Source organism: Temnothorax curvispinosus, unplaced genomic scaffold (assembly GCF_003070985.1).
Source record: "Temnothorax curvispinosus isolate PA1 unplaced genomic scaffold, ASM307098v1 QBEX01007541.1, whole genome shotgun sequence".
In the NCBI taxonomy this organism is placed as follows: Eukaryota; Metazoa; Arthropoda; class Insecta; order Hymenoptera; family Formicidae; genus Temnothorax; species Temnothorax curvispinosus.
This window is the reverse complement of record NW_020217321.1, coordinates 127,881-138,021: the sequence shown is the minus strand read 5'-3', so window position 1 is coordinate 138,021 and position 10,141 is coordinate 127,881. Positions and strand designations below refer to the sequence as shown.

The 10,141-nt window shown below is 35.0% G+C and overlaps 3 protein-coding genes across 5 annotated transcripts; 1 reads left to right on the top strand and 2 right to left on the bottom strand.

Moving 5' to 3' along the window:
• Nucleotides 1-744: 744 nt before the first annotated feature.
• Nucleotides 745-1,700, bottom strand: LOC112457143. Its single transcript, XM_025020044.1, has 2 exons — nucleotides 1,123-1,700; nucleotides 745-1,056 (listed from the first exon to the last, which is right to left on the bottom strand). The coding sequence occupies exons 1-2, from the start codon at nucleotides 1,589-1,591 to the stop codon at nucleotides 890-892; spliced, it is 636 nt and encodes a 211-aa protein (XP_024875812.1). The 5' UTR covers nucleotides 1,592-1,700; the 3' UTR covers nucleotides 745-889.
• Nucleotides 1,605-8,698, top strand: LOC112457142 (queuine tRNA-ribosyltransferase catalytic subunit). 3 transcript variants are annotated; one of them, XM_025020043.1, is made up of 8 exons: nucleotides 1,605-1,903; nucleotides 2,003-2,195; nucleotides 4,064-4,153; nucleotides 6,991-7,144; nucleotides 7,232-7,364; nucleotides 7,472-7,633; nucleotides 7,742-7,910; nucleotides 7,987-8,698. In XM_025020043.1, the coding sequence occupies exons 2-8, from the start codon at nucleotides 2,064-2,066 to the stop codon at nucleotides 8,329-8,331; spliced, it is 1,185 nt and encodes a 394-aa protein (XP_024875811.1). In that variant the 5' UTR covers nucleotides 1,605-1,903; nucleotides 2,003-2,063; the 3' UTR covers nucleotides 8,332-8,698. The 3 variants fall into 3 exon arrangements, with proteins under 3 accessions (XP_024875811.1, XP_024875810.1, XP_024875809.1); XM_025020042.1 differs by having other exon boundaries at nucleotides 1,820-2,183; XM_025020041.1 differs by having other exon boundaries at nucleotides 1,821-2,195.
• Nucleotides 8,550-9,939, bottom strand: LOC112457144 (coiled-coil domain-containing protein 25). Its single transcript, XM_025020045.1, has 5 exons — nucleotides 9,787-9,939; nucleotides 9,615-9,662; nucleotides 9,438-9,529; nucleotides 8,972-9,354; nucleotides 8,550-8,882 (listed from the first exon to the last, which is right to left on the bottom strand). The coding sequence occupies exons 1-5, from the start codon at nucleotides 9,809-9,811 to the stop codon at nucleotides 8,801-8,803; spliced, it is 630 nt and encodes a 209-aa protein (XP_024875813.1). The 5' UTR covers nucleotides 9,812-9,939; the 3' UTR covers nucleotides 8,550-8,800.
• Between the last annotated feature and the right edge of the window lie 202 nt (nucleotides 9,940-10,141).

Sequence of the window (10,141 nt, the reverse complement as noted above, 5' to 3'; positions counted from 1 at the left end):
CGTCGACATTATACTTTTATATTACGCTTCCAAATCTTGATTTGGAGAGTTTATCGATGTTTTTCTTGTTGTGCAATTCGGGGGAACTTGTTTTCGCGTTCGTACCAATGGTATATCTCTTATATGAAATACATCTTGTGACGAGCTGACAGCTCGCCGCAACTCGAGACGCCATATTGGGATAAAAGTAGGATAAGGAAATCTGTACTTCCGTAATTTTTTCTCGTTTTCTATATAAAATCAGAGTTTCCCCGAATCATTAATGTATGTACTGCAATTCTGGAGAAGGATTTTTAATTCTGTCAAATTAATACGACGCTACGTGCCGATAAAAAATGCCGGTAAAACAGACGGCTCCAGCAATTCAAATGAAACTAAAATATTTTTTTTACGTTTCATAGGTCTTCAGATAACCAATTTTAAATGCACAAAAAAATGTTTTTTCGGCTATTGCCAGTAAAGCTATTGAGAACTACTTTTTATTTATGGTATTATGACCTTAGCTAATTTTTATATATTTTATTAGTGTTATTTTGCTAAAAAAAATTTTACTTTTCTACATTGTTTAAACAAATCCTAAATCTAGGAGGATGAAAAGAAAAACGGAAGGTGAAAAGAAACTGGAAAATGTAGCAACTGGTTATCTCAAGACCTGTGAAACGTAATAAAAATATTTTAGTCTCATTTGAAAGATAATTTAATTCTCTACAACTTTTTCGATACTTTTTATTAAAAAAGGCTTTCCTAGATATCTGCAAAATATATTAAAAGAAAACATGATTTTAGAGGTTTCTACACGCTAACTTTTTAAAGAAGCATTTAGCATTTTTCGACCTATGTTTGTGAAAATTTTTTGTTTGGAATTAAATTTTCTATAAGATGTCAAAGTCTACCTAGGGAACGTATATGTATATGTACTATTAGTACATTTCTTTATTAAATTACATAAACTAAACTTACTGCTGAGCTTATATAACACTGCAGCTTCAGCCCATTCATCAGAACCATCACAGCAATCACAATGTCCATCATTAACTTTGTACGATGGTATTCTTGCTGTAAATTTATACAAGTTTCATAGATTATTTCATACATTATTGCAATGAGATTCGATTACGATACCTGCTGACTTTCTTGAACTCTTTTCACAATTGAAGAAACCGTTGCTGCAAGCGTTGGTACCTGGTTCATCGCTACCGTCCATTGGACAGTCGCAATAATCATCGTTGACCTTCACAAAATCAATCTCCCTCTTCGAAGCGAAGCACACAAATTTCCCGTTGACATTGGGAAGGTACTTGGCAATGTCCTGATCCCGGGTGCCACGCAACGACACCGTCCGACCGTTTTTGTCGCGTATGAGCTTCGAGTGGTACGGTTGATTCCACTTGTCAGCCCGTTTGCCGACGACCACGCGGTGGGTGTCCTGCACCGAGCCGGCGATCAACTTGCCCACGGTAGCCTGATTTAGCTCCTTGAAGTAGAACAGCTGATGGATCACGAATATCACGGCGACTACGAAGACGCACACCAGCATGTACTGGAGTCTCTTTCGCAGGAACCGCCGCTTCCAGGACACCTCGGTCTTCATGTCTGCCGGCTAACCGTTACCGTCGAGCGCTGCCGCGAGGCGAATCTCTCCTCGAGGCGACGTTCCGTGCATCGACACCACGCGTGGTCGTCATAGCGCGAACATCTGCGGAGCGTATCGCGGAATAATCACAACTGTATACCTCTTCTCTGCTTTTCGCAGCTCGAACGTGCAACGTGCAACGCGATCGCGGCGGTCGGCAGCTCTATTTACATACATACACACGTTAATATACAGGGTGTTCAATAAGACCGCAGGGCGCAGAACGAACACGCATGTATTTCAGAGGCCAAGTGTGCGACTGGGACGAAGGCACGTGGCGAGAGCGAAATCGTGACATAACCTCTCATTTCGGGCATCCAGGAATAAGTCATGATGTTTATTATTAGCTTTTTTTCTCTCCATGTCCAGATTTTTATACAAGTCGTACTCTACGACGGTGAACGTGGGACTCGGTAGGTCGCCGGTGGAAATGGCGAATCGGAAAACTCCGTTGGTTTTTGAGGTGCTCGCCGAGTGCGAAACCACGAAAGCCAGGACCGGCAGGATGACGCTTGTTCATCATCACGTGGATACGCCAGTATTTATGCCGGTGGGAACACAGGTTCATATAATTTCTTCTTTTCTTGCTCAAGCTGCACGCAAAGCGGGTAGAGGTGTTATGTGCCGCAACTATCAATATCTCACGTATTTACGAATTCTATTTTTAAAATTCTTACAAGACAGATAATGTTTCCAGACAAAGATCTGAAAACTAAACCGTAATAAACCTATAGTCTCGCTATTTACCTTATAGACTTATTTGTCTTGACCCTTCACCGTGATTCACTATACTCATTCACTTATTTTTAATCTAAAATTCTTTTTCTGTATCTCCTAATCACGTACAACTATAAACGACTAGTCCTATCCTAACAGATCTCTGCTGTATGCCAAACTTTCAATTTTACTTATTCTTTTAATAAGCCGCTCCAATTGCTACTATACTTCCGATATTAGGACGCGTTGTGTTATTTATAATTAACGAAAATTCAATTTATTCCTTTAAAAAAGGATATCTGAGGATTCCTCTTGAGTTAGAGTTAATTCTTAGTCTCGAAGCGGTCACACCTTCGACTTGTCGCTTGTGCTCTGTGCCAAATAAAGTCTTCTAAGTGGTCAATTATCTCTCTTTATTTGATTACAATATTACGTTACGTAACAGTGGCTGCCGTGTGAAAGACGCTCTTTCTATTCAAAGTTCAGACGAAAATTCTTGCAAGGATGTGACTCCTTCAATACTAACTTTTAATATTAAGGGGCACAACTAGTGTGACTGCCCAAAAAAAAGGTGATTTTCGGGAATTTATTAAAAGAAAAGTATTGCATCGAATGTTTTAAAATTTTGAGAATATATTTGTGTATAAATGATCTATGTGCAGTAATTTTTTTGTATGAAAATAATCAATTTTCAGCGACTTATGTGTCATCTCCCGAGTCTCCAAAAAAAAAACGTGCTCCCACTGTTGCAGTGATTGCGGCCTTCAGAGTGCTTGAAATAAAAAAAAAAAATTGTCCGTTAAACTAGAAGGTATTTCCCGTACAATGACCTAGTATTATGAAAAAAAATTAAAATCCAACAAAATGGCGGAGTTTTGAAAAAAAAGTTCAAATTACGCTTAAAAATTTCGCGGTTTTTTGCATGGCAAATTGACATTTTTCATCCAATCAAAAAACTGGAAGGTCATTGTATGGAAAAACAAATACTAAACACGCTCCAAAAAAATTCAAGTCGATCGGATGATTTGTATTCGAGTTAGAACTGCAGCAAATTTGAAAAATGTCGTTTTGAGAAAAACGCGTTTAGATAAAAATATTGATTTTATTGTTTGATTGAGAAATATCATATTTACAGCTAATCTGCTATTCCAGGCCCATATAATTCACCTTCTTCTTCCTCAAGAAAGTACCTGCTGGGTTGCTGAAGCTTTCCTTCGAGCTAATCAACCCTCTTTCGAAGCTTATGCACGTTTCTGACCGACGAGCAGCTACTCTTTAGAAGGCTGCCGTTCAAAAACTATTTGAGATCCACTCTTAAAATTTTAATATGTTATTCTTGAAGCTATAGACTATCGAAAAATGCAAAAAAAAAAAAATCGATTTTTCAAAAGTGTCACACTAGTTGTGCCCCTTAAGTGCTTGGTAATATATCTGAAATCAAAATTCTGTTAAAGTCTACGATTCCTGAAATTAATAGTAAATTGTATATTAATCAAATGTCACTTGTTTATTTGGAGCTTAATTTGTAAAAAAACTTTCACTTTTAAAAAAATTGATGTTATGATTTCATGCTTGAATATTTTTTTATAAAATTTTTCAACAGAGATTCAATGGAAAAATCTTAATGATTCCATGAATCAACCTAATATATAATATATAAATATAAAATCTGTATAAAATTGCACAATGAATTTGTCATTGCACAATTTTCAGGGAACACTAAAAGGATTGTTGCCACAGCAACTGGAGCAATTGGATTGCCAGATAATTCTTGGCAATACCTACCATCTCGGAAACAGACCTGTAAGAGATTAAATATGTACATATTATTATTATTGTTATTGTAAAAAATTTCAATTAATTTATTATTTTGTGTAAATTAATTCGATGTCTTTTTCAAAAAAATCAAATATAAATTAAATTTCTATGACTTTGACCTATTTATTAGGCAGCTGATGAACACCTTGGCGGTTTTGAACCGATAAAGTCTTAAAGACATTATCGGTTCAAAACCTCCGCCGCAAGACTTTCGAATCTCTTCCACTGTCTTCAAAGGTATATCGGGTAGATGATGTTGGAATGACTGGAACAGGGGATAATCCGATAGATCTGGCTAGATCTGATGAATAGGGGAGACCGAGGCTATCTGTCTATGAGGGCTATGTACCTACAGTACTGTTATCTCAGGTATTAAGAGATAGATATATGGGCAATTCCACGTCAAATCGGACAAGATTTGACCTCGTATTTTTTAAATTGATTGAAACTTTTTTTACATGAAATATACATAAAATAAGCAGATACGTATTTTCTTGTTTGTCCAAAAAATTTTTTTTATAAAAGTTATAAACAGTACAATTTTCGTCAAAAATGAAGAAGTCGTCTACTTTACAAATTAATATCTCTGGTTATATTTGTCGTAGAGAAATATTCAAAAAAGCATTTTAAAACTAAGAAGGCAATCTTTGAAAAAAAAAAATAGTTTAAGTTATAAGAAATTTCAAATTCCAATTGTTATAAGCAATTGAAATGTTTAATTAATTTTTTCATTAAAAAGTACCTTTTCGAAAATTTTTTAAATAATGCTATCTTATTCTTTATTTCATTCTGAAAGTACACATATTTTTTTTTTAATGGAGAAACGATGGATTCTATTTTTTATATAATTTTAATGACTGAGGCACCGCGTTGCGTCGCGCTGTGCTCGCGTCTCTGGTTCGTCATCGATGCGCCGCGTTACTTGGTCGAACTAGAGACGCGAGCACAGCGCGATGCAACGCGGCGCGGCGCCTTAGTCATTAAAATTATACAAAAAATAGAATCCATCGTTTCTCCATAAAAAAAAAATGTGTACTTTCAGAATGAAATAAAGAATAAGATAGCATTAATTAAAAAATTTTCAAAAAGGTACTTTTTAATGATAAAATTAATTAAACATTTCAATTGCTTATAACAATTGGAATTTGCAATTTCTTTTAGCTTTAAAATGCTTTTTTGAATATTTCTCTACGACAAATATAACCAGAGATATTAATTTGTAAAGTAAACGACTTCTTCATTTTTGACGAAAATATTGTACTGTTTATAACTTTAAAAAAAAAAATTTTTTTTGGACAAACAAAAAAATACGTATCTGCTTATTTTATGTATATATTTCATGTAAAAAAAGTTTCAATCGATTTAAAAAATACGAGGTCAAATCTTGTCCGATTTGACGTGGAATTGTCCATATACCATTCCAACAAATAATTAAAAAAAGCTCCTACGTAAGAGATTCAGAACCTTTTGTTCTCTTGCGATGCTTTTCACAAACACTTCAATGACGAAATTTATTTTTTGTTATAGATAATAGTGCGTAATAACTACAAAAGAAAGATAGATAAAATTATAGGCATACCTAATAAAATTATACGTAGAGCGATTAAAAGAATAAAAATCGAGCGAGAATCTTTTCGCAAAAACGGCGTTAAAATTCGAAATAAATGTCCTGACTCACTCGCTATTATATTGTAAAAATGTGACCTACGAGCAGCTACTTAATCCTGCGATTCAAGAATTATCACCAAATTTTCATTTTAAAAATATACGTCAAGTAAATATACGAGTACGTTTGTCTTAAATTATTTAGTATTTTTTATTTCAAACGCTACTGAGGAAAAAGTAAAGCCCCAAATGCAAAAAAAAAGATTAAAGAATTGAGGGGACAAAAGAAACTCATCTCATTGATTTTGCAACAGACTGAAAATCAGTTTATGCCACCGGCTATAAAGAAAAGTCAGCTCCACGCAGCGATCTTATCAGAAAGTTTACACAAAACGCTTATTACTGCTCCGACTCTTTCGACTAGGCAGTATTTTCAATATTATATATTAATAATAAATAATATTATAATAAATAAGTATAAAAATTAATATAAACAAGTTTTTCATTATGTGGCCAGATAGCCCCGCATACGGCAATCTTCGCTCGACTTGCCTTAAAAAATTCATTTCTTTAAAATGTTAAAAGTTGCAATGAACGATTCTAATTACGAGTTTTTTTTAAAGCTTGAAAGGTTACACCATCAAAATGTTTAGCCAAATATCTTTATTACTTTTTTAGTAAACTTTAAAAAAGCATGTAGACAACTCTGGTCTCCCCTAATCCGGGATGAGAGATTTCCCAGCTCAAGGCATATAGATATATCCTTCGTCCTCTTTGCGACATGTGGTCAAACGTTGTCGCGATGTAAAATTGACTCGACGCCTAGTTCCTGAAAAAACTGATATTACTTTTTGCACGTTTTATAGGTCACAGCGTCTTCACTCAGAGTAGAACAAATTATTTTCATGCTTTCAGCAACTTTTTTTTGCTGCTTTTCGGATGTCATCATATTTCATTATTGTTTTGTTGCCCACACTTCGCCAAGGCATGTGGTGCTTTGAAAATGTAGAGATCCACACTTACGAATCCCAAAAGGGATTTATGTAATGGAAAATATGTAATCTTAAAACAGAGTTATAAAGCATCGAATGTAAAGGCACCGAATTAATTTACACACCTAATTATAAATAAAACAGTCTCGTCCAGTTTTACATTTATGTTAGTAAAATTATGCAAGTAATTTCAATCGCGTTAAGATGTATTTTTTACGTTGACAGGGCGCAGATATTCTGCGTAAAGCTGGAGGTTTACACAAATTTATGAATTGGAAAAGGGCTTTGTTAACGGACTCGGGTGGTTTCCAAATGGTTTCATTATTAGAGCTAGCTGAGATAACAGAAGAAGGTGTCAAGTTTAAATCACCATACAATGGTACTACATATAGTCAGATATATTTTTGAATACACTTAAATATAATTTACATATAGTTAAACTGGCTCACAATAACGTTTCGTACAGAATCTGAATGCATGTTGACACCCGAACATTCCATTCAAATTCAAAATGCAATTGGAGCTGACATAATTATGCAGCTCGATGATGTCGTTAAAAGTACTTTAACCGGACAAAGAGTGGAGGAAGCAATGCATAGGTATAATTATTTTTATAATATTACACATATTTTCTAAATAATATGTTATCTAAGCATTACCTAATTTGAACAGGTATTAATTAATTTTAATGTAATAAACCACATAGAACGATACGTTGGGTGGACCGTTGTTTGTCAGCACATGAAAGACCAGATGAGCAAAGTATATTTCCAATTGTACAGGGTGGTCTCGATCCTGAATTACGATCTGAATGCGCACGCCAATTGATTAAGCGAGATGTGAACGGGTATGCTGTAGGAGGTTTGAGGTAGATGCCAGATTATTTATCGACACATAGCTAATAAATAAGGATTTTATATAATACATAAATTATTGAAATCTTATATAACAATAGGGATTTTTATTATGATTTCAGTGGTGGTGAGAGCAAGGATGATTTTTGGAGAATGGTCCACCTATCAACGAATATCCTTCCGAAGAATAAACCGCGGTACCTCATGGGTGTTGGATTTGCAGTGGATCTAATTGTATGCAGTGCATTAGGTATTGATATGTATGATTGCGTATTCCCGACGAGAACCGCTGTAAGTACTACATAAATACATAATTGAGTGCGCGAAATATGGAAATTTTAAAACGTTTAAACTATTATTTTTTCAGAGGTTTGGTTGCGCGCTGGTAAAAACGGGACAGCTTAGTCTGAGGCAGGCGCGATATAAGAAAGACTCGAGACCGATAGACGAGTCGTGCGAGTGTAGTACTTGCAAGACTTACACACGTGCTTATCTGCATCAAATCGCAACTGTGGAGACGGTATCGTGTCATCTATTAACCGTTCACAATATTGCATTTCAAATGAGACTCATGCGAGACATTAGACACAGTATAAAAGAGCAAAGATTCCCTAAATTCATACAGGACTATATGTCGACAGTTTATCCCAATAAAGATTATCCAACGTGGATAATCAACGCTTTAGGGACTGTCAATGTTACTCTATTATAAAACTAGAATTTGTACTGAGCCTACTGTTACACCCTTCCCTATACTATTTACAATTTTATAGAATTTCTATCTATACAATAATTTTTATAACTTATTTCTGAAACTTAGTTATCTTATTGTGTCAAGAGATAATGACATATCTGATTGTGAGTACTTGCAAGTTCTTATAAGTAGGTAGGCAAGAACTTCACAATCTGGTTTATCATTGGCAAGATAAATGTAGTTACACAGCACTTCTTTAATTTATGAATGACAAAGCAGTCTTCTATTATACAGACAAGTGTAGTGTACATTGATACAGAAATGTCTACAATTTTGCAAATACATTTGTAAAAGAATACGGCTATAAATAAAATAAATAATCATATATGAGATATTTTACACTTTTCATTCTGGAACTTTTTCCCTTTGCATATCTTACTGGAGATGGTAGAGAATAAGACACACAAATATGAATATTATAGCTTCATCACATAAAATCATCCGAATCATATCCACTGGTTTCCGTGTTTGAAGTCATGTTGGATGTATTAAACAGGGAATTGTAACTCCTAAAAAGTAATTTTTTTAATTATATCAAATTTATATTCCATAACTGATATTATTTATACTACAGCATTGTCATAAAATTATTATTTACCTTATCTCTGCTTCTTCCTGACGTCTCTTTTCCTCTGCCTTTTCTTTTTCTTTTTGTTCCCTCAAGAGTTTCTTCTTGTCTTCTCGTTCGTTTCTATCTCTTTGCTCTCTCTCAGCACAGAAGTTTACTTGCTCCGACCGTTTCGTCTTATTAAGGCGATTCACGATAGTGTTCACTCGTTTAGCAACATGAATCTTACGAACGTCTTTGTCCTTGTGAAAGCCAACCTGACCAACCTCCATACCTTGCGTCTTTTTCAAATTCGACCACATTGTGTATACGACATCAATGTCATTCATTTTGTTTCCTTCAATGCTGTTTGCTTTTACCAATTGTGCGGCATCTTCTAATACAGTACTGGGAATATCGTCTATCATCTGACCCTATAATTTAAAAAAAAAATTATTTTGTATCATTTTTTGAATGTCAAAACAAGCAATAGATCTCTAAATTATAATCAAATCACATGTCGAAGTCGAAGATACACATGGGCAGACGAATACTTATCGACATGAAACCATACATCTTCCGGCCAGCCCCACTTAATAAGATCCTCATCTACAAGTAGAATTCAAATAAATCACATATTAGATTCAGCACGAGTTTTTAATTACAAATAATTACAGACGGGTTTTCTACTTACTTTCGTGTTTGTCAATCCCCATAAACAATGTGATGGATGGTTGCACAACTGCAATTCAAGATTATGTGATTATTAGTCTCTCAATGATAACAAAATATCATTAATAGCTTGAGATAATGTGATTCTTCATCTATTAAAAGTAAAGACAACGTTTTAGGAAAGCGGAAATTACCTTCACTCGTGAAATAGTAAACCATTATTGACGGAAATTTCGAGTAAAACACGTGCAACAGAGTCAGCTGTCAAAAACACTTTTGTAAAGCTGGATTTTCACGAGCCGCTGAAACCGACCGTTCGAGCGACAAAACGGCTTAACACCGATAATGGCGCTGTCGCACAATTAAGGTGGAAGCACATAAAATTGCAGGAGCCATGAGCAGAATACAGAAGCCATATGCGCATGCGCTATGGTATCTGTTAGAGCTCTTCAGATACCATAGCGCATGCGCATATGGCTTCTACATTCTGCTCATGGCTTCTGGCCTGCGTTCTGAAACCTTACTCGAGTTAACTCTAGTTAACTCGAG

What these genes read in the sequence shown, in the direction of transcription:
- LOC112457143 (XM_025020044.1), bottom strand. Translation starts at nt 1,591, where the DNA reads ATGAAGACCGAGGTGTCCTGGAAGCGGCGGTTCCTGCGAAAGAGACTC. An exon ending in GAGTTCAAGAAAGTCAGCAG is followed by an intron (nt 1,057 to 1,122) that starts GTATCGTAATCG and finishes ATAAATTTACAG; the next exon opens with CAAGAATACCATCGTACAAA.
- LOC112457142 (XM_025020041.1), top strand. Translation starts at nt 1,995, where the DNA reads ATGTCCAGATTTTTATACAAGTCGTACTCTACGACGGTGAACGTGGGA. An exon ending in ACCATCTCGGAAACAGACCT is followed by an intron (nt 4,154 to 6,990) that starts GTAAGAGATTAA and finishes TTACGTTGACAG; the next exon opens with GGCGCAGATATTCTGCGTAA. An exon ending in TATGCTGTAGGAGGTTTGAG is followed by an intron (nt 7,634 to 7,741) that starts GTAGATGCCAGA and finishes TTATGATTTCAG; the next exon opens with TGGTGGTGAGAGCAAGGATG.
- LOC112457144 (XM_025020045.1), bottom strand. Translation starts at nt 9,811, where the DNA reads ATGGTTTACTATTTCACGAGTGAAG. An exon ending in TTACTATTTCACGAGTGAAG is followed by an intron (nt 9,663 to 9,786) that starts GTAATTTCCGCT and finishes CTTGAATTGCAG; the next exon opens with TTGTGCAACCATCCATCACA. An exon ending in CAGGAAGAAGCAGAGATAAG is followed by an intron (nt 8,883 to 8,971) that starts GTAAATAATAAT and finishes ATTACTTTTTAG; the next exon opens with GAGTTACAATTCCCTGTTTA.